The 21,692-nt window shown below is 39.5% G+C and overlaps 4 protein-coding genes and 1 pseudogene across 11 annotated transcripts; 4 read left to right on the top strand and 1 right to left on the bottom strand.

The window, feature by feature from the left end:
- Positions 1–20: 20 nt before the first annotated feature.
- Positions 21–1,270, top strand: LOC126594994 (putative pectinesterase 11). The gene has a single exon (XM_050261302.1). It carries the CDS (start codon positions 83–85, stop codon positions 1,118–1,120), a length of 1,038 nt encoding a protein of 345 aa, XP_050117259.1. The 5' UTR covers positions 21–82; the 3' UTR covers positions 1,121–1,270.
- A 1,752-nt stretch (positions 1,271–3,022) lies between these two features.
- LOC126594993 (magnesium transporter MRS2-5-like) lies at positions 3,023–6,173 on the bottom strand. 4 transcript variants are annotated; one of them, XM_050261300.1, is made up of 7 exons: positions 5,933–6,173; positions 4,885–5,365; positions 4,548–4,618; positions 4,142–4,270; positions 3,630–3,974; positions 3,435–3,482; positions 3,023–3,348 (listed from the first exon to the last, which is right to left on the bottom strand). In XM_050261300.1, exons 2-7 carry the CDS (start codon positions 5,324–5,326, stop codon positions 3,118–3,120), a joined length of 1,266 nt encoding a protein of 421 aa, XP_050117257.1. In that variant the 5' UTR covers positions 5,327–5,365; positions 5,933–6,173; the 3' UTR covers positions 3,023–3,117. The 4 variants fall into 4 exon arrangements, with proteins under 4 accessions (XP_050117257.1, XP_050117254.1, XP_050117253.1 ...); XM_050261297.1 differs by having other exon boundaries at positions 4,885–5,555; positions 5,933–6,172; XM_050261296.1 differs by having other exon boundaries at positions 4,885–5,535; positions 5,933–6,172.
- Positions 6,174–11,336: 5,163 nt separating this feature from the next.
- On the top strand, positions 11,337–14,054 carry LOC126594992 (uncharacterized). 5 transcript variants are annotated; one of them, XM_050261292.1, is made up of 4 exons: positions 11,337–11,604; positions 12,013–12,913; positions 13,178–13,336; positions 13,505–14,054. In XM_050261292.1, the coding sequence occupies exons 2-4, from the start codon at positions 12,015–12,017 to the stop codon at positions 13,737–13,739; spliced, it is 1,293 nt and encodes a 430-aa protein (XP_050117249.1). In that variant the 5' UTR covers positions 11,337–11,604; positions 12,013–12,014; the 3' UTR covers positions 13,740–14,054. The 5 variants fall into 5 exon arrangements, with proteins under 5 accessions (XP_050117249.1, XP_050117248.1, XP_050117252.1 ...); XM_050261291.1 differs by having other exon boundaries at positions 12,013–12,937; XM_050261295.1 differs by having other exon boundaries at positions 12,013–12,937; positions 13,178–13,313; positions 13,505–13,623.
- Positions 14,055–15,038: 984 nt separating this feature from the next.
- LOC126594991 (mitochondrial arginine transporter BAC2-like) lies at positions 15,039–17,941 on the top strand. Its single transcript, XM_050261290.1, has 8 exons — positions 15,039–15,289; positions 15,428–15,509; positions 15,880–15,996; positions 16,117–16,192; positions 16,333–16,428; positions 16,558–17,074; positions 17,235–17,370; positions 17,542–17,941. Exons 3-8 carry the CDS (start codon positions 15,880–15,882, stop codon positions 17,728–17,730), a joined length of 1,131 nt encoding a protein of 376 aa, XP_050117247.1. The 5' UTR covers positions 15,039–15,289; positions 15,428–15,509; the 3' UTR covers positions 17,731–17,941.
- A 379-nt stretch (positions 17,942–18,320) lies between these two features.
- Positions 18,321–21,674, top strand: LOC126594990 (proteinaceous RNase P 1, chloroplastic/mitochondrial-like; annotated as a pseudogene).
- The last annotated feature ends 18 nt before the right edge of the window (positions 21,675–21,692 follow it).

The raw sequence follows: 21,692 nt of genomic DNA, 5'->3' as shown, positions 1-21,692 counted from the left end.
CATTCACATCACTATTCATCGTTGTCGATCAATCCAACCCAAAGCTCCTAATTCAGACACAAAGTGCTTCTCTCTTACCACGATGGCCGACGGTGTTACTTCTACGAAGTTCTTTCTCATTGCTCTTTTACTCTATACTGTCACCGCCGTTACCTCTCAAGTTGCAACCACAAATAATTATGCGTCTGACAAAGCCATTCTCATAACCGTGGACCAGTCCGGCAAAGGAGATTACTGGAAAATACAAGACGCCATTGATGCCGTGCCGTCGGATAATGCGGAGAATGTGTACATTGCAGTTAAACCTGGAACATACACAGAAAAAATTTGGGTGCCTGCAGATAAGCCATTTATTACGATAGCCGGCGCGGGGCCGGGCGAGACGATAATAACATGGAGTCAGGGCGGGGAGATATACGACACTCCAACCTTCACCGTCCTGGCTTCTGATTTTACAGGACGAACCCTCACAATTCAGAACACGTACGGGAAAGGAGCTCGAGCAGTGGCACTTAGGGCTTCCGGAGATAGGGCAGCATTCTACGATTGCAGTATCAAGTCGTATCAAGATACCCTACTTTCCGAAAACGGCAAGCAGTACTACAGCAGCTGCTACATCGAAGGAGCCGTCGACTTCATATTCGGAAGCTCAGCCGCCCTTTTCCAGAACTGCCACTTGCACTCGACTGCGGATGAGGTCGGATTCATAACCGCCCACCGGAGGGACAACGCTTCAGAGAACTTGGGCTTCAGTTTCGTGGGGTGCAAGATAAGCGGCTTATCAAAGACAACCCTAGGACGGCCATGGAGCCCCTATTCCAGGGTTATCTTTGCCCTTACGCACATGTCGAATGTCGTTGCGCCGCAAGGTTGGGACGACTGGGGTCGGTCGCCCGACGAACTGAGTACTGTCTACTTCGGACAGTACAGATGTTGGGGAGCCGGAGCCGATACGTCGCAGAGAGTTAAGTGGGCCCGGGAACTTACGTTCCAAGAGGCTGCGCCGCTTATGACGAGTGGCTTCATTGGTGGCACATACTGGTTAAGGCAAGCTCCGACCAGGTTCAAGAGTATAAGTGCACTCCGTTCTTCAAATGTCACGGCTGCTGGAAATAACTAAGGTTTTGTACTAATTCACAAAGAAAGTGAAATACACGGAGTAGGTTGTGGTACATATTTGTATTAAGTTTGAAGGTTTTTTTCTTCACTAAACTGTGATGTTATTAAGGGCTTACATATGAATTAAATTTTAATTGTATTTTATATTGGATGTGACTATAAGTGTTTTAGTCGTTAGATTTGATTACATAACTGTTTAGAATATCTGTTTTTATAGTTCATTACCACAGCTGCAACAGAATAGTGATATTCTAAACGGTTCATTAACATTTTTAAAATAGTGAGAGATTATGCTAATTAATCAAGTACATTAGTGACTAATCATGCTAATTAACCTGTTTTAATTTGCTATCCAATTAGAACGTGCTGTGTACGTTTATGTGGTAGTTCAGTGCACCTGCTATATATTACCTTATTTTTTTCATAGTTTCTAGATTTCCTTCAATATTTAATACCTAAACTACAAAGTGCAATACCAATACTTAAGGATAAAAAAATTGAGATTAGAAAGCAGGTAAGAACACTGTACAATCTAGCAGGATGACCAACTTCCCAATTTGACTCCCAGATTAGAACACTGCTCGGCTCCTCACGTGTTAAGGAATTATTCTTCCTTAATTGTTAATTATAATCTAACACGTATGGAAAAATTTCTCGTTATAACCGCTTTAAATTCTCATATGCGTGCAAGGAAGAACGACACCTTACATGACCAACCGTTAATATAACCGTTGTGGATTCGCTCTCATTGTGTTTCCTTAGACAACACCACCAACCCTTGTTGAAGGAAGAGTAAAATTGGATCTCCTCCCTTTTCTTCTTCTTTTCGATCAAGACAGAAAATTCACCAAAAACCCTTTTCTCATGTGAGTTTTGAAGATCAGAATTGGCCAGAAATATAGGCTTTTATATGGATTTATGGATTGTAGCAGCAGCAACAGTCACTGGGGCTGGTTATGTGGCGAAGTGCTACTGGCACAGATGGTTTTCCAGAGCAACGGAAGGTGATCAGTGATCAGTCAGTTCATGATGGTGAGGAGGTGACTGAGTCTTCTGGTTAGTTGGTTTCTGATTATGTTGTGGCAGAAAAAGCTGGGTTCTAAATAAAGGCAGATTTCTTGGAGTTAAATCAAAAGGGCTTTCTCTAAAAGCACTTAATTCTACAGAAAGCTGCCTATTGGCTCAGGTGGTGTTGTACTGGGAAAATGCTAGAGTGGAGGAGGATGCGTACAGCTCATCATGTGCATCACCTTGTATTTTGGCAATGAGGCCATTTTTGGGTAACAGTGGGAGCCAAGTCAATGACGTATGGTTAGAGAGTGAGGAAAAGGCGCGGTGGCGGCTGGGGAGGAGGAGGAAGAGGAGATGCAGCCGCTGAACTAAACCAGTGGCCGGCGGCCCATTTGGTTCACAAGGTCTTACGTTATTCTTATTAGGAATCTGTTATCGAGACTTTAAAAAAGTCATCGTGTACTATTTTGGAGTAGTAATAACAATTCCGTTCTATCCACATGTAGTTTTTTGTTTATTCTGCATACATATTTGGCTTAATTTTTCTTACTTTTCCAGGTTCAAGAAATGGAATGCTTCTCTTCTTTGTTGGAGTAATACATACTGAGAAGCAGATCATCACCTCCTTCAATGTACAAGAACTGGAGAAATCGAACAATTGTGTTGCGAAAAGGCTCGATGATCAAACGGAGGATGATGCTGAAACAATGAGAAAAATTGAGGCAGAGCTCCTAGCCGAACTAGAGCTTTTGGAAATGAACGCTCAGGAGGAAATTAACAAAGGTGTGTCGCCTCAGGAGCTGAGTTTGCGTCTGTATAAAGTGACTGAGTCGAGGCTCGAAGCACGAATCATGGTGCTTGAGGCATTAGAACGTGAATATAACATGTTCAGTAGAATCAATACATGTAAAATCAATTGGATTTTTCTTCTCCCTGATAAACAACATTCAGTTTCACCATTAGAATGTGAATCGTCAATTTCATACTTTACAAGGGAAAGATCCTTTTATACCTAAAATAAATCAGAAAAGAGAAGTACAGGAACCCACAGGCAACACCACTGAAAACCAAAACCCAATTGAATGTAGATGGATTATCGAAAACAGTGGAGGGTAAATTCATTCCAAATACTGCTGTAACAGCGGCAAAAACAGTAGCCAAGAAGGTAGCCGCTGTAAGGAGCAACTCAAACTGTATCAGATGGTTCTGAACATTGCCCTGTCCCATATAAAGCGCAATATTAGAATTCACTTGTGCATGTATTGTAGTAATTAAGAAAGTGGAAGCAGTTAATCACTCCTTACCAGTTTAAAGTTAATCAAGTCTTCGGTATCATCTATGTATTCTTTCAGCTGCATCACCAAAACAAGATATAAGCTTGTGTCAATCACTTATTGCCAGTTTAATATTTAATCAAATCTTCGTATCACCAATGCCTTCTTTCAAGCTGCATCATCAATAAATATATATATATTCACTGAGCATAAAACATCTCCTACCGATGACAACTTGCTGAGAGTATGGTCGATGGCAACAAAGTACGCTTCAAGCAGCATTTCCAGTTTATCAATGTTTTCTCCAAAATTAGATGAACTCAATAAGCTTCCATTCCTGCTTGAACTCACAAAACTGGTAAAAGCCCTTTGCAATTTATGTGCTCCACTGAGTGACCTCACTGGAGAAACAGGAGCAGATTTTGAAACAATTGTTTCCTCGCCTGATGTGTTAGTTTGAAAACAAAGGTCACTTAAGGGATAACCCTCTGACCTTTGTTTCTTCTCAGTAAGGTACATCTCAGCCATGTCACCGTCATCATCCATGAGATGTTCTATTTCGTCACGGACCTATAATGAATTAAAAGCAATTGAATTGTGGAGATGAAGAGCAAAGAAATGTATATTATGAAAAATTTGCTCTCTAAAGTAGAAATGAATGAGAGAAAAATGAAGATGCTACTACTCCACTTGAGGTTCAGAGAGAAAATTTTTGGGTGCCAATAGAATCACCTTACCTTTTGAACTCGTTGAGTCAATGCAAGAAGGTGACCTTTGAGTCTACGCACACGCTCCAGATTAACAGTGTTTATTGATGATGCTAGTTCATCCAGCACAGGGTATATCTCCATTTGCAGTTCCCTTACCTATCACATTGATGAACTTCATTAATGTAATGGGCTTGTGCTGATAATGATTCCTGCTTCATTTTCCTAGTTTTTGTCAATTTTTACTTCATCTGATATACAAGTTCACAATAAAATTACATATAGAGTTCTGAATGACAACAAATACACGACTAGGGACTCTACCAAATTTAGGGAGAGCTATACCGCCAGAACGTAGTGAACAAAGAACTTCCTGGGGATAAATGAAGCATGTACCAAAATTAGTTGATAGCTTGTGCTGCAAATAGATTGATACCTGAGCATCTAGAGACATGCAGGTTAGTTCCAGAGCCAGCTCCAATGCTCTAAACTCGAAAGGCAAGTCATCTGAATCAAATTAGACTCGTCAGAAATGCATTCGACATTGAATTTTTACTTTGGCAATAAAAAAAAATACAAAGGAAAATAAAGGCTTAAATTTGGGTGGAGAAATAAGTGGTCGCTTACTTTTTGTGGAAACCTATTTTGCTATCAGATAAGATGTTTTTAGAAATGGTATAAAAAGGTTATCACTCACATACATTGGAAAAGGAGTAAACCCCAAGGCAGTAAAAGATATCAGATATCAGGTAGATTAGTTTCCAATTCCATACCAGATTGATCTTTGTTTGACTCTAGGCGTTTGCACAATTCAGACTTGTACTGAACAACACATCCATCCAGGGAATTCATCAGGATAACCTCATCAGCGGTGATTATACACCTGATCTGTTCAAGACTAACAACAATAGCTCTCTCCCTTCCTAATATTGTAGAAGGGTATATGAACAAAGGATCCAAAAGTCGGAGATCTCTTCCAGGCAACGAACAATGTCTCATTATAGTAGCCTTGTCAAGCTCCAAAATGCTTATATTCCCAAGCGGATCAATCTTTATCCAAGACCGACTTCCGTGACCTCTCTTCTTCAGTCCCTGAATACCAGACAGCCCACGAACTCCATGTGCATTTAACTGAGCGCTTTCAGTGTTGTTAGAGGAGGTGGATTCTAGAAGATCAGAAGGAAGTAAAGGGGTTCGAGATTGCGATCTTTCCATCGGATTTTATTCACCCTGCTTTGGGTTCTAATCCAAAATCTGGAAGAAGGCAACTTCCACGTTGGTGCATATCAATCGGTACTAAAATGCAAGCCAAATCAACCACATTCATGTCTGAGCAACCTATTTATAAGCGGATTTCTATGTATGAAAGCGCAACCACCATATCTATGCCCATTCATGTTCTTGGTACATGTCTTAAGTCGAATCTGAAAAATTGTAAATTCAACTGTATAATTTCATCAAAAATACAAATAAAAGCAAGCAACTTTGAGTGTGGAAAGTATCAGTGGATGAAATCTACTCAATACAAAGAAGAAAAGAACGGAACTTTAAAATCATCTTGAGTTGATTCAGTTTCTACAAAAACAAAAAACAATAAAGCTCAAATAGTCTCAAGAAACAGCTAAATCCAATCCAGTCCAATCCAACCAGACCAATCCAATCCAAACCAAACCAATTCAATTCAATATTCAATCCAATCCATCATTAGCTCAAACTATACAGTTTCCTAAGCAATCAGAGTAATGCACAGAAGGAAATCAGAAAATGACAGAGAATCTGAGAAAACCCAGATGGGAAAATCGAAGAATTAACGGAAATTACCTAGAGGAAAGAGCTCGGGATTCCGACCTGGGATTGGAAATGTTCAGTAGCTCAAGATTGAGAGAAGCGAAGGATGTGCTTCCTGGTCTCAGTGAACAGAGGAGGCCGATGACAGTACTCCGGGAAAGCCGAGATAGCATCCAACTTCCGTACCCGCCCCCGTTTACTTTTTTTTTTCTGTTTTTTCTTTTAATCTATATAGTAATAATTGGAGAATTTTAATGGTTGTTTGCTAATCAGATCAACAGTGTACACGTCTGCTTAATTTTGGTTTTAAATTTTTATAAAATGATCTTGATATATATATATATATATATATATATATATATATATATTTTTTTTTTTTTAATAAATAATATTATCTACCCTGCTTAGTAGGAAAAACTATCTTAATATATTTAGGTAACTCTCACCAAATTCATTTTAACAGCAGTTTGAAAAATTAGAGTGAACAATAACTTTTTGCCTATGTAAAAAATTACCGACAAAATATATAAAAAGTATATAATTTTATTTCATTAGAAGACAACTTTTTTTAACAAAAAAAATACTATTAAGGGGAAAAAAAAGGAATCCAGATGAGGAGGGGTGTGGATGGGTGGTATGGAATTTCGCATGTATTTTTCAGGGGGCAGGGTGGAGTGGGGAATTTTCCATGCGAATCTAGTCTAATGGCAAAGGTGGAATCGATGTGGGTGGTTTTGTTGACTTGTATTCATATGGGAATTGATTCTGTTTAGATTGAATCACATTCTAAAATACTTGTGGATGTGATTAACGGCAAGGCTCAATCAAAAGTTACAATTGAAGCACTCTTTCTTGATATTCAATATGTGAAGCAGCGGCTAAGATTAGTGGATGTCATTTTTGCTCCTTATATTTGTAATACAGAAATACATTTAGTGACCGGAAGACTCTTATGGATGAGACTATTTCGAGTCATAGTGATTGTTTAATGTTTTAGCTTCTAATGTGAACATTTCAATTTGAATCAAATAAAATTCTTTCCTTTGATAAAAAAAAAAAAGAAAAAAAAGAAGAAAATGATTTGAAGTTGTTACGGTAATTTAAGAATGAAAAGTTTCAAGTGCCGATGTAAAAAACTTACCGACAAAATATATAAAAGATATATAATTATATTTCATTAAATGACAACTTTTTAACAAGAAAATACTATTATTACCTGCACGCACAACTCTAAAACATTTTCACCGATTGGTCGTTGCCAGTAACACCTTCTCGAATAGTAAAAAACCCAAGCTTTGCATAAAGCTTCATCTTCTCGTTTCAAACTCATAGTTCTTCTACTAACTCTTAGAGCAATTTCACCTTTAAAGACTTTACGTCAGTACCCAACGTATTTATTCACTCAAGTGAACAGTAATATATTCTAGTGAACAGTAATAAACCTCAATGAACAGTAATATGCCAAAACATCTCTACTTCTAAAACCAAATAGTCTAGTCAATTTTATTAATTTTTATTATAAAATAATAATTTGATTTATTACAATATTATCAATTTTATTAAACCCCATTTATCCACCACTCCCACTCCCCCTCAAAACCTCACCATGTTGCGCCGCTCCTGGAACCTCCCTTTGCATCTCTCTCTCCCTCTCTCTCTTTCTCTCCCCATTCGGATTTAAGGAACTCTTCTGGTCTTTCCCACAGAAAAATGAAACACCGCAGCAGCAGTAAGGTTCCTCGGCCCACCTTTTCCATCCTCAACTGGTTTTTCTCGGAAAATCAATCAAACAGCCAATAGATCTCACAAAAATCAATGTAACCAGTTCTTCCTCATGGGTTCCATTGGAAGGTGGCATTTTTCTATCCAAAATTTCAGAAAATTAATCTCTTGAGCTCGGTATTGCAAATTGTGATATGGGTTTTTCTTGGTTTGCCGGGTGGGTTTGTTTATATCGTTGTTCTGTTATGCTGCAGCTCAGAATAGGAGGTTGTCACGGTTGATGGCTCGACATGTAGGTCAGTCGATTTTGAGCCGGTCTCTTGCCTGGCTTGGGCTGGATGCCAGCCTATCTGCTGGGTTGGAGGGGAAGGCCTGGGTACCGGCCTATCAGTTCCCCGTGGAACTGCTCTTAAGGAAATCTTGAAACTTCCTTAGAGCAAGTCCAGCGGGGACAAAATGTCCCAGCCCTCAGTCCAAAAAACGTGCCGGGCCGAAGAAAATCAAGTCCACCCCATGAAATGAGCTGGTACCCAGCCCGAGCTGGGCAATGGACCAGCCCAAAATGGACTGAGCAAGAAGCCGGGCCATTGGCCTGGCGCGTGCGATTCACGCCCGTGATGCGGCGAGTACCCGACACGGTTTCAGAGCCGGGCCCGCGTGACAGGCGCACTGACTCCACCCCCCGAGTTGGCGACGTGGCTTTCTTTCGGCCGTTGGATTTCCAACGGTAAAAAAAATTTAAATTTTACTTTTAACATAGACCGTCGGATCAAAAATCAACGGTCCACGTTTTTTTTACAAAAAAGTAAAAAAAAAAAAAAAAAAAAAAAGCCCGAACGGTCAGAAATATGACCGTTGGCCACGTGGCAAGTCCCTGGCTCTTGGATTTGAATATTTTTCAAATCCAACGGTCCAGATTAATTAACTATATTAAAATTCATTAAAAATTATTAAAAAATACAGAAAAATTATTAAAAAGTACAGAAAATTTTAAAAAAATTACATAAATATTTGAAAAATGTTAATTTACAAAATAGTACGTTCAGATTGGTTAAAAATCCTATCCGAAATTAAAACTATTTTATTTTTTTATTCTTTTAGACAAAATTTAAAAATATCTTAAATGGGCTGGGTGCCAACGCATTTTGTAGGGATGGAGATCGTTTGTGCCAGCGCATTTTTTCACTAGGTGCCAGCGCATTTTTTTAGGGGTGGAGATGCCTTGGCCTATTACTGTTCATTGGAGTCTGTTACTGTTCATTTGAGTGGATAAATGCGCTGGGTGCTGGCGCAAAGTCCACAGGGGTGGAATTGCTCTTAACATGGAAAAAGAAAATTATATTATATTATATTATATATAGATATATATATGGGATAGAATCAAGAAACAAATATTTTTACAAATATTTTTACACTCTTTTTAAGCCATTTGATTACATGACATCTAACGATTCTTATTTATTTATTAAATGACACGGATGTTTATGTGAATTTTAACTAATATTAAAGAAAAAGTAAAACTGAAAAAAAAAAACATAAAATATGGATAAGTAAATATATAATTAAAAATGAAAGATAATTTAAATGAAATTGGTTCTCCTATTCCCATTTCGATCCAGACTTGGATTCAAACTTTGAACCCTAATAAAAAAAGTCATGAAACTTCATCTTTGCTGATGAGGAAGCTTGATGTCATCACCATCACAATCATAAAATTGGGTGTAGTCAAAGTTAAGAAGTGGATTTTGATCCTTATCATTGATTTGATGATTTTGATCAAGATTGGATGGACTAGCTGGTGAAGAAGCCGCGGTGGGATCGGTGACAAAGTAGTCTAGCTGGTGATCTTGTGTAACAAAGTAGTGTGCCTGATCAGCGAAACCAATTGTACTAGTCTGCGGCGAATCATATTGAGAGGAATCTGTACCACTACTTGGGTCTTGTGTACTGGAGTAGTAATATTATCGCATGTCCATCGAAGCATTGTTCACAAAACCATCGTGCTAAACGTAGTCTTCTTGTCTAGCCATGCCTAGTGAAAGATGCCATAGTTGGGTCTGCATTAGAATTTGGTTGGGAAATACATGCTGCTTCTGCAATTAAATCATATGGCCTCGCCATAGCTGTCATTGGTGTCATTGGTTCTTGTGTATCATGGTAGTATTGTGGCAAGTGCATTTGCTGCTGTTGATTGTCTGGCATAGCTAGTGATGAAGAAGCCACAGTTCAGTCTTGTGTAACAAGGTATCGTTGCTGCTCAGTGAGCCCAGTCGGCAAGTTTGTAACGTTCACATGATCGTCACATGATCGATAGTAGTAGTTGTCTACTCCTGCTGCAGTGGAACATCATATCTATTAATAACCTCATAGTACTGTGCTGGCTCATGATAGTATTGTGGCTGATCCACATTAGTCACAGCAATACTACTACTAGTACTAGTTGCATTAATATTAGTCTGCTGCTGCTGCTGATTGTAGTGATCAATACTAACCTCAGAAGACATGGGAGCCACATAAGATTCATTAATATTCTCTGATAGCCTTTGAATCTTGTTGCTCTTGGATTGAACCACTCGAGTAGCCTCCTCGCGATCATGATCCCGATTTCAGTTAAATTATCTTTTTTTTTTAAATTATATTTTTAATTTTCCAGATTTTATGTTTTATTCAGTTTTATTTTATCTTTAATATTAGTTAAAATCCATATAAGCATCCATGTCATTTAATGAATAAATAAGAATCATTGGACGTTATGTAATCAAAATGCTTAAAAAGAGTGTAAAAGTATTTGTAAAAATATTTGTCCCTCGATCCTATTCCTATATATATATATATATTGAACAAACGGTATTGTGGAGAAGTAGGCTAAGCCTCACAATGGGCTAACAATAATGTGGTTCAAATTTGCTTTTGATGAGAATCGAACTAAAACATTTCACTTACAAATAAAGAAGAATACCACTAGACCATAATACTATGACAAATGAACTGAGTATATAAACCAATAAACTAAATATTAAAACTTTCTTTCAACTCGCACATAACACTCTAATTTCAAACACACACATGATGCACACCAACCACTTCCAACACACACTTGACTAAATTTACTTAAACAAATTTGTCGTGTTAAAATCGATATGTTGCCGCTAACGCCGCTAAATCAACCCTTTTATTACTTCCATTATCAAACTATATGTCATGTTAAGTCTTATAGGTTCGATTTTGTAGAATTTGACCTATTTTATCATTGAGCGAAATGTACAAAATAAATCAGATTGAATCATATTGATCCTAATCTAAACAAATTGTCACAACGTCCTTGTTTTACGTGGCCTCTCCATATTGGATGAGCACGGCGACCGGAATTAAAGCCTACCATAAGATAGGCCTTCAACACCCAAATAAGGGAGAAATTTTTAGTTGTGACGGGAATACGGATGATATAAAATTTTAATTTTTAAGTTATTAGCCTTTTAACACATATAACCCACCATTTCTATATAGATATATGGTATACCACTTCGTGACGGTCATACTGAAAAATATATCCAAACAAGGTAAGGGAAAGTTAAAGATGGCGCGAAAGGCTTACAGATACAGATAGAACCCAAAGAAACGCCGAAAGTTTCGCTACGCCTTCCATCACCAGATTTTCCCACTCACAAACCCTAATTCCAAAACCACAAATTCAGATATTCAAGGGCGACAACTTTCAGCTCCAATTTTGTTTATTTTTGTTTTCAAAATTAGGGTTTGGCAATCAAAGTGCTTCTCCTCTCTCACATATTCATTTTTTTTTTTTTTTCTTAAAGTTTTAATTTATATTTCTTGGGAATTTAGTCATTCAATTGAGGCGAGGTTAGGTTTATTCTACCAAAAATATATATAATATCGAGGTGAGGAGGAGACACAGGAATGCTGATCCCTGGTAGGATCATTTGGAAATTCGGAAATTTAAGGGCTTATTTCTTATGATTCAGGTGAGCTTAATTATTTTCTTCATTTTTAATCAATTTGAATTTAGCTATCGAATTCATATCTTTTATTTTAAAATTAAATTTTATAATAATTTTTTTGGGGATGGACATTTTTTTTTCTCAGTTTTTTTATTTAATTTTTGTTGCCATATGAAATGATGAAAATGTCTGCAGATGATAAGAAATGCAGGTAAACTGGCAATTGTTGACATGATGAACTCATAAAATGTATATATTTTATGGTCTTAAAAGTTATAAAATTGATAATGACCTATTATTTAGATAGGTCTGCTTCGCGAAGCATTTCCTAAATTGCAAATCATAGCTAGGTTTTATTGAAATAATATTGGCATTTGATGGCAAACTTTATCAAGTATTTCTGTTACGAAATTTGTTTCGTGCATGTTTCAGTTATGGACTTGGAACCCGGAAGCAGCAGAAACAGTAAGCGTTCGGAAAGAGTTGTTGATGGAAGTGGAGGCAGTAAGCGTTCGGAAAGACCAAAGGTTCGTGATGGGAGTGATGACAGTAGCCATTTAACAAGACTTCCAGAGGCCACTGCTAATGAAGGTGGTCGTGTCCCGACCAGAAAGCTAGTCTCCATATCCTCTTTGTCATCTTTGGCATCAGACTCGTCATTGGAAGATCTCTTCCAAGTGGATACAAACAGAACTACCATTTCAACACATGCTTCTTCTCTCCCTCAACATCATGACTCTAGCTCTGTAGGTCCTGCATCAACGTCCCGAGCTTCTGATGTCACCCATGGGTCCATGGTGCCCGGTTTGTCACCAACAGAATCCCCTTCAATCCAAATGATGGATCGGTGTGGAGGAGGATATGATCCTTACAGGATCCCGTCTTCTGTGTTTTCAAGAAGTAAATCCAACAAAGAATTGGAATGGAGTGTTGCATCAAATGAGTCGCTTTTTAGCATTCATTTAGGAAACAATAGCTTTTCAAGAGACCACATACTTTTGCTCGGTGATTTGGTTAAGTCTGGGGAACTGAACAAATCAGGCGAGTTGTTTACACTCAATCCGGCCCCTCATGTTCCAGTGGTAGAAATTGAAAGCGATAGGATTGAAGAAGTAAGGATTGAAGAAGTGAAGATTGAAGAAGTGAGGATTGAAGAAGTGAGGGAATCTGGAGTTGGAGTGGTAGATGAGACCATTAAGAACACTGCAAGAGCAAATGCTGAAGATCATAGCGAGGGAAGGGTGCCTGCACCAACTGGACCCGTAAAATCCCCTACCCTCTCTCGCCGTTCTGATGCGAGTGGAACTAGCACACGCTCTTTTGCCTTCCCAATGTACGTCTATATACATTTTCTAAGGTGAATTATGCATGGTTGTACCCTACTTTTCTCATGGATGTAATGCATTGTTATTTTAGGATGAGCATACATGCAGTTTCATATATATACTGCAGATTTGGCGTTCGCGCAACAATTTCTAGTATTATACATGAGCGTGCACACACAAAATTCAGGCATATGCATGCCTACATAATTTATTGGCTAAGATTCAAAACCCTGAACTTAGTCCATGAAGAATGCACCCTTTGTTTATTGCAGAACAAAGAAGCGTGCGTGGCCATTGCGCTGCTGTTCTAACTGTAGCCGGGCGTTCTGCTATGTTACATGGCCAAGCTGCTATTGTTCGAACTGCAGCTGGGCGTTCTGCTATTCTTGGAACCGTTTCCAAAAGAGAGTGTGTTGTGTTTCTTCAACCATGTATGCATGTCATTTTAACTATGGGGGCCATTCGTCGGGCTTTAAGTGAAAACATAACTTTTCTTCAACAAAATATTTTCCTTTACTCAGCATCATGACTGCACTGTAATCTTTCCGTTTCTCCTGAAATTCATGGTCTGTGAATGTTATGTACATTATGTTATGCAGATTGTCAGATGGGATGACAGATAGGATGAAAAGTTCCGTGAAGGTTACACAATTTGCCGAAGAGCAGTGCCTGGAGCCGGAGCCGCTGCGGCCGCCACCACCAGTCCTCTTACCGCCTAAAAAAGTGACCAAATCAAAAGCCTCCTATTGGCTTTGTTGCTTTTCTTGGTGCAAGTGGGGTTGTTCTTGTCGCCGGCGTCGATGTCGATGTTTTTCTTGTTGTTGCTGTTGTTGAGAAATGTAAGCGCTATGGATTATGTAAGCCTCCTCCTTGTCCATATAATGATTTCCTAACCTTCCCTTCATATAAATGTACTGAGAAAAGAATGTATAGTTTACACGAGATTGTTAGCGAATTCAGTCGCTGATCGATAGTTAGGGGCGTTTTCTACGTCAGATAACCTAGTTGCAAGAACTTCTAATGTTACTAGTTTCAGGTTCAAATTTTTCTCACCGGCGTACGGTGTAACTGTAGTATACAGTAGGTTAAATGCATTTTATAATGCATGCATTAGCATACAACAGGGAAAATTGTGCGCTCCCTTTTCTGAATACCACCTAAATTTGGCAAATGGGTCCTGTCGTGTTCGTATTACTTTCGTGTCATGCCTATTATCTTAAGGGATCGTATCGTGTCAAACCATTTTTCTAACAAGTTATTAATAAGTGATCCGTAACATTCCGATTCATTAACGGGTTGTGTCGTTTCGTGTCAGGTTAGTCATGCAAGAAATTCGTCATGTCTAATGTATATACTGGCAAACGATATCTTATTAAGTTCTTAATGGGTGATCTAATAACGATCCAATTAGTTAATGAATTCTTAACAAGTGCTCTGGTAACGAACCAACTCTTTGACAGGTTAACTCGAAACTTGTTATGTCCTTGTCAAGTCAACAACTCGTGCAAAAAATTACCATACCTAATACTACCCGAAATTTGTAACGATACGCGTTCAAAGGCATGCTTTGTATAAACTTTGATAGAAAAAACTCTAACATCGTTCTCTCAGTTCACACTCGCAATAAGACGGTGGAAATAACAATACTCGGCTGCCCACTTTCAATAGGGGATTCAGGATTAGAACGTTGGGGGATCCTAGTGTTAAAAGTCTATATTTTTTTAATAGAAAAAGAGAGTGCGAAGCAGGCAAAATAAATTTCAGTTTATTTGTTGAGGCATTTCGTTAAACACTTGGTGGGCTTATCGTCAACCGAAGTTGCACACATTTAAACAGATATCGACGCATGCCAAAGCAATCTAATAAGTGATATCGAGATAATTTATTGAGTGCTCTCGACGTAACATGTTAGGAAATGCCGAAATATGCCTAGCTGGCATAACCTGATTTACAAAATTTTATACTTATAATCAAAGCGGCTGATATTATAAATTACTCTGTGAAAATCAATTGTCATCAACTATTCACTTGCACCTAAGTTCAAATTCTTATCTCTTAGATGGGATTAGAGTAGTTTAGAATATTATTGTATAAAAAAATATGGATTGGGCTGAAAGGTCACAGGCCCAAAAACCAATCGTCCATTCCCTCCTCAGCTTCTCCATTGCTGATGAGCTGCTCACTGCTCCCTAGCTCCAGAGTTTTGATCCTACTTTTTGAGTCTCAGAAATAAAAATACGATAAAACGTTTTGCGATCGCAGTTGAATTTCTTTCGAAAATCTTGCATTTCCGTCTTCGTATAAAATTGTTGAGAGCTGGAATCCATCGGACAATTTGAAGAAGGCGAACGAAAAAGAAGGTGACTTGAACAGCGCCGGTGCCGGTAACGTATTCTCCGATGAGATTTCAAACATCAAATGCTAATTGCTAAACGCTGGTTTTAAGCATTTCTTTTATATGCTTACGTCATTTTCCTTTCTGTTTATCGGGTTTTCATATTTGTAGTGTATATATATTGCAGAGAGGGCGAGCTTGGCGCAGCGGAAAGGTTGCTCCTTTGCGACGGGTTCGAGTCGTGGAAATAGCCTCTTTGCAAAGCAAAGGTAAGGCTGCATAGATGTTCCCCCGACAGAGAGCTTTCTTGGCTTGGGGTCGATATGTATTGCAGACAAGGTGTTTGTTGAAATGCCGGAAAAGGACCAATGTTTGCGTATCTCCTGTCGGCTCTTATTGTTTGCTTATGTATTTGATAAAGTAGAATCTCGTTTGAAAATTTTGTGCCTTTACGTTCACTAATTGGTTGATAACATCATAATCCCATGAATTTGTATCTGAAAATTGTCGAGTACATGTGCGGAAAAGCGTTACTGAGAAATCTTTGTTTAGTAAAAATTGAATGGCGTATAAATCAATTTCTCAATTTCTGATTGTAAATGTTACTTTTTTTTGGTGTTTGGTTTGCTGAATGTTTAGATGGAGGAGTTGTTAAAGAACCAGATATTTGCAATCCATGCACTTTCTGGTGTAGGTTCAGTGGCATTAGGCACAGCTCTTACTTACCCTCTAGATACAATCAAAACCCTTATTCAGGTTTGCTCCCTGGCATCATTGCCTAGATTTCTGATGCTTTACAAGTTTTTTGCTTTGTGAAGAGCCGTGTCATAATCTGCTTCTAACCTGAATCCTCATTTGTTTTTATTGAGAGAACAGGTTGGTTCAGGTTCTAGTAAGCAATTGACAACTACTCAGGTTTTAAAGAGAGTTGGATATTTTTCAGGAAATTCAGGTGCTTCCCCGATTTTCATTAGTTTTTTCAAGTCCTGTTGTTTTCTCCACTGTTTTCTGTTTGTGCTTACAGGGTTCCTCTCCTCCCCAGTGTTGTGCTTGCTGATGATTGTTAAGTTTGGCCTGTGATGCATGTTGTAGGTTTGTACAATGGTTTTCTATGGTTAGCAGCGGGAAGAACTTTGGGGTTGGGAGCTCGTTTTGGAACCTATGAAATTTTGACTGCCTTCTATAAAGGTATTTTCTCTTCATTTTTGGGTAACTGATAATGAACACGTGCATACACATGGTACCAAAATTCATCGTTATTATACATTGATTTATAGCTTCCGACGCCTTTTGTGGTTGCACATACTTTTTTGGCAGATGGTCGAGAAGATAACTACGTCTACGTCTCTGAGGCCCTCCTGGCGGGACTTGTTTCTGGTGTTGTAGAATCACTGATAAGCTCCCCCTTTGAACTTATAAAACTTCGTGCCCAGGTGACCTCTGCTTCTCGCATTCCAAACTCGGCCTCTCTCCCAGGAAAGGAAGCTGTTGCACCTTTGATTCAAAGATTGCTACGTGGGTGTAGTCCGGACATGAAGGCATTAAATTCTTCTGTTGCCCTTTTATCCACCCTAACAACCAAGCATCCCAATATGATGAGTGCTTTACAAGAGTACCCATGGATGATGACAGGATCTGGGAAGCCACCATCAGTGTTCAATGTCAGGAAACCATCTGAAATCATCTATTTGGAAGGATGGGGTGCATTATGGAGAGGTCTACGGCCAGGAGTTGTTCGGGATTCAGTTTTTGGTGGCATATTCTTTTCTACTTGGCAATCTCTACACCGAGCAATGCTTGACTGGAAGGCAGTGGGGATGGATCCTGAACCCAGGTATTAATGCAACTTGCTATTGACTAACCTGTATCTTAGTTGAATCACACCATCGTGTACCATTTTTTTTCACTGCTAAAAGGAGCACCTGTTGAACAAAGATGCATTGTTTTATGTTTCCCTTTTTCCATGTTGTTGAAGTGAACTTGTTTTCTCATAGGTCGGATGATGAAATCGGTCCACTTTCTCCTTTGGCTATTAGTATTGCGGCCGGAATTTCTGGTTCTGTTGCTGCAGCTGCTTCTCATTGTTTTGACACTGCCAAATCTCGATCAGAATGTACTGTGCTGCCCAAGGTATGTTACTTACTCATGGCAAAGTTTAGTCTAGTTTGAGCATGATACACCTTTGATGCACGTATCGTGATTTATACTTAGGCAACACTTGCTAGCATGTTGATCAATGCGTGTTATCTGTTATAAGGCTTGCTTTGATTGCGAATATCATTTGTGTTTTGTGGTGGGCAGTATGTCTCAATGGAGAGGAAGCTTCTGAAATGGGGAAGACCAGGGAATAGGTTTGAGAGAGTTACAGGGATCCACCCTTCAGACAGGAATCTCCTGTTCCGTGGCCTTGGGTTACGGATGGCTCGCAGCGGGATCGCATCGTTTGTCATGGTCGGAAGCTATTTCTTGGCTGTGGATCGTCTTGTTTGAAGAGCAAATTAACAGGTAGAGAAGGCTTAGTTGAACACATTGAGAAAAAGAAAGATAGAACTGGATTTATACGTGTATAAGTTAGCTGCTTTGTTATCTCATTGAAACTGGACATCCAGATACAGCCAAAGGCATTGATAAAAGTTAACTTCCTTGGGTTGTACGATTCTTCCTCCTTTTACCAAAACAAAGCAAAGCTTCTGTCGGATAACTATTTTGTTTTTGTTTTTTATTGCATATGCCAGAGATATATAGAAATTATATGAAAAAGAAAGGGAAGTAGCGAAGGATTAAGGGAGGTGGTGGGATGTATTGGCTAAAAGTAAAATTTAGAGAAGAAATTGACGTTCTATGCGAAATAAACAAATAAATCGAATTTAAGATCAAAAGAAGAGAAACATATACGACGTGTCGTTTCCCCGCTCAAGTATTGGCAGCTAGGGTTTTAGGTGCAGAGATTTCCAAAACCTCTGCAGAATTCAGTTCATGTCTGAGCTGACATGAATACCACACGAAATTCTCCGACTTATTCTCCATAACCCAATTTTTCCTTTTTATTACAATTTACAATTCACCAAAAAAAAAAAAAAATGTTGCACGGCGGCGCTCTGCTGAGAACCTCGCCGCTCTTCTCCTTCTTCATCAAAATCCCACTCCCCCTAATCTCCCGAACGTCCCGCTGTTTCTTCCGCCCAATTCTCAGCTTCCCTAAATCTAAACCGGCCCCAATTTCTGCCGGCACCTTCTCCATGGACAAAAGACTCAACCTTTGCACTCTGGCTCTCTCCAACGACTCGCCGTCGCCGTCGTATCCGGCGGTTTCCAACAAAGCCAAAAGGAAAGCGCGGCGGGAGTCGCCCGAGGGGGTCCTGAAGCACAAGCTAGACATGTATTCCAGGCACGGCCAGCTGATCCAAGCTCTGAGCCTTTACGACGAGGCCAGGAGCAATGGGGTGCCGCTTGGCCTGCACCATTACAATGTTCTGCTCTACCTTTGCTCCTCCAATGGCGGCGGCGATGATGGTGATGTGGGTTTGAAGAGGGGGTTTGAGATTTTTCGCCAGATGGTTGAGGATAAGGTTGTCCCCAATGAGGCCACTTTCACCAGCGCGGCGAGGCTGGCGATCGCGGCGGAGGACCCGGAAATGGCGTTTCATTTGGAGAAGCAGATGAAGGGTTTAGGGATTCCGCCGAAATTGAGGTCTTACGATCCGGCATTGTTTGAGTTCTGTAAGAAGGGAGAGGCTGATAGAGCTTATGAGGTCGATGCCCACATGGTTGAATCCGGGGTCACGGCGGAGGAGCCTGAGATTTCCGCCTGGATAAAAGCTAGTACTGATTCGAGCAGAAGTGACAAGGTTTATGAGATGTTGCACCGGTTGCGGACCATGGTGAGGCAGGTCTCGGAGTCAACTTATAGGGTGGTGGAGGAGTGGTTTAAGTCCGAGGAGGCGGCGAGAGTTGGGGTGGATAGTTGGGATGCGAATAAGGTGCGGTAAGGAGTTGTGAGAGGAGGTGGAGGGTGGCATGGGCAAGGGTGGCTTGGGAGTGGGAATTGGAGGGTGGAGAGTTCTCAGATGGATGAAGCAGGGATATGCTCTTGTTGCGGTGAAAAGCTCGTCTCTATCGACATTGATCCGAAAGAGACTGAGAATTTTACTACCTCTTTGAGTTGGCTAGCCAAAGGGAGGTTCGGGGTGATTTTGTTCGATTCCAGGTGAGTGACTCTCCATTCCCTTGTTTGTTAACTTCAGTTTCTGATATTTAAAGTTTGGCATATCATAACTCAAAAATTTGAAAACCGAATGATCGCATTGACTTTTCGGATTTCCTCAAACGATTTAACTTGCTTGATATGCATCTTTATATTTATATCATTACATTGATGAGAATATCTCATTTCGGAGGGCGGAGTTATGCATTAAGTTATATACATTGTGTTGCCACTATATCTGTACTTCACCGAATAATCAACTTTCTGATGATTAATGCTTGAATCCCACTTAGAAAGTAAGACCGCCATAAGAACATTGTAAGGCAATATGATATCTCCATTTAACCTGTTTTTATTAAGAAAATAGGTTCATAACTCTATCGGGAAGCACAGTTTCTAAAAAGAGTACTAGTGGCAGTGTCTTCCCATTCTTCTGAGTTCAAATTCTTAGAACCACCAAGCCCTCGTGTAATAAGAAGTTAACTGAAGGAAGGGGTTCTTGTGTTTTATTGATGTAATCGTGATGCTGGTAGTTAGTCATTCGTCTATACTTTTATTTTGTATGACTCAGGCAAATGATACATAATATGTTTGTCAGCTGTCCTGATTGATTAGAAGTTAAACTCATCCAGGAGTGGCTTCAAGGGCATGGTCCATTCGATGCTGTTGTAGATGGTGCCAATGTCGGTCTTATCAATGAACATAATTTCAGCTTTTTCCTGGTGAGTGGCAGACTATGATTGGTTTCGTGACACTTTGTCTTTTGACTTCTTTGTATCAGATATATGAATGGGCTGCTTAATGACCATCTTTGTTGTAGCTCGATACTCTGGTGAACCGGTTATGCCAAATGAGCCCAAAGAGATTGCCACTTGTTATATTGCACCAAAATCGTGTAACTGGCGGCCCTGCTCAGAATCCTAATAACAAGAGATTGTTAGAGAGTTGGAAAAAGTCCGGTGCACTTTACGCTACTCCAGTGGGTTCAAATGATGATTGGTAAGTTTGCGTCTCTTGACCGATCAAAGGTTTGGACTGAGCCGTTAGACATGAATAGTTGTAGTCAATATATACTGCAATTTGTTTCCATGACTTAAATCATCGAAAAATCAAACTTGCGTCTAATTATTACCAGAGTTTACCTGTGCCTAAAATATAGTCCTATGTGATTTGTAGGTACTGGTTGTACGCTGCTGTTAATTGCAAGTGTTTGCTGGTGACAAACGATGAGATGAGAGACCACTTGTTCCAACTTCTAGGGACTAGTTTTTTCCCAAGATGGAAGGAAAAACATCAGGTATCACGCGTCTGCTGACTATTGTTTTCGTGACTTGCAATAATCTTTTGCATGTAGACGTTTGGTGTCCATAAGCAAAGAGCTTGAAGGATTGTTTTCGTGACTTGCAATAATCTTTTGCATGTAGACGTTTGGTGTCCATAAGCAAAGAGCTTGAAGGATTTTCGCTTGGATCTGTTTTCAAAACTACCCCCAAATTTCTCAAAGAAGGCAAGGGGAAGAAATTTGAAATGGGATCTTAGCTGCCATCGGATTTCTTTCTTACATTAGCATGGCAATGCTGGTAACAAGAAATTCGAAAAAGACCTGTGCAGTTACATTTGTTCGTACGTTGCAGGTCCGATTGTCCGTCTCAAGGCGGGGACTTAAGCTTCACATGCCACCACCTTACTCGATTGTAATTCAGGTGCGATAATCAGCCGATAATCTCATTTTTTTCGTTCATCCGTTTGTTCAGTTTAGTCATAACCTTTTGGTTTAGTTAAATAATGCGTTGTTGATAAATACTCAACAGGAAGCAGAGGATGGGAAGTGGCATGTGCCAACAACCACAGGCCCAAGGCAGTGGCTGTGTGCTACCAGAGCCAGAAATACAAAATAAGAAATGCTAAGGGACTACCGAAAAAACGAGACTTTCGATGAGCTCTCTGTCACCTCATGCTTTTGATACAATGTTTAATAATGTTGATACGAGAATTGACATTAAACTGTGAGATGACAGAGTGTCCATCGAAAGTCCCACTTTAAGAGTTGACGTTAAGCTGTGAAACGGTAGAGCATTTCACATACAAAATGGAGAGGGAGTTTTATTTTTTTATTTTTTATAAATTCTAAATTATTGAGATGTGATGCTTAAGTGATTTCTAAAGATGAATTATAATTCATTATACACAATGATTACATTATTTATCTAATAATATTTTTTGAGGAAAACTGATGAATACATGGTAA

The sequence above is a fragment of the Malus sylvestris genome, chromosome 13, assembly GCF_916048215.2.
Source record: "Malus sylvestris chromosome 13, drMalSylv7.2, whole genome shotgun sequence".
NCBI lineage: Eukaryota > Viridiplantae > Streptophyta > Magnoliopsida > Rosales > Rosaceae > Malus > Malus sylvestris.
Note: the sequence above shows the minus strand (reverse complement) of the source record. Positions and strands in the feature narration are given on the sequence as shown.

Bases quoted from the DNA above. Each gene is read 5' to 3' on its own strand.
- LOC126594994 (XM_050261302.1), top strand. From the start codon at position 83: ATGGCCGACGGTGTTACTTCTACGAAGTTCTTTCTCATTGCTCTTTTA.
- LOC126594993 (XM_050261300.1), bottom strand. From the start codon at position 5,326: ATGGAAAGATCGCAATCTCGAACCCCTTTACTTCCTTCTGATCTTCTA. The intron at 3,975-4,141 runs GTAAGGTGATTC...AATTCATTATAG, and splicing joins TGACTCAACGAGTTCAAAAG to GTCCGTGACGAAATAGAACA. The intron at 3,349-3,434 runs GTAAGGAGTGAT...TATATGGGACAG, and splicing joins ACTTGATTAACTTTAAACTG to GGCAATGTTCAGAACCATCT.
- LOC126594992 (XM_050261291.1), top strand. From the start codon at position 12,015: ATGGACTTGGAACCCGGAAGCAGCAGAAACAGTAAGCGTTCGGAAAGA. The intron at 12,938-13,177 runs GTGAATTATGCA...TGTTTATTGCAG, and splicing joins GTCTATATACATTTTCTAAG to AACAAAGAAGCGTGCGTGGC. The intron at 13,337-13,504 runs GTATGCATGTCA...TATGTTATGCAG, and splicing joins TGTTGTGTTTCTTCAACCAT to ATTGTCAGATGGGATGACAG.
- LOC126594991 (XM_050261290.1), top strand. From the start codon at position 15,880: ATGGAGGAGTTGTTAAAGAACCAGATATTTGCAATCCATGCACTTTCT. The intron at 17,075-17,234 runs GTATTAATGCAA...GTTTTCTCATAG, and splicing joins GGGATGGATCCTGAACCCAG to GTCGGATGATGAAATCGGTC. The intron at 17,371-17,541 runs GTATGTTACTTA...TGTGGTGGGCAG, and splicing joins AATGTACTGTGCTGCCCAAG to TATGTCTCAATGGAGAGGAA.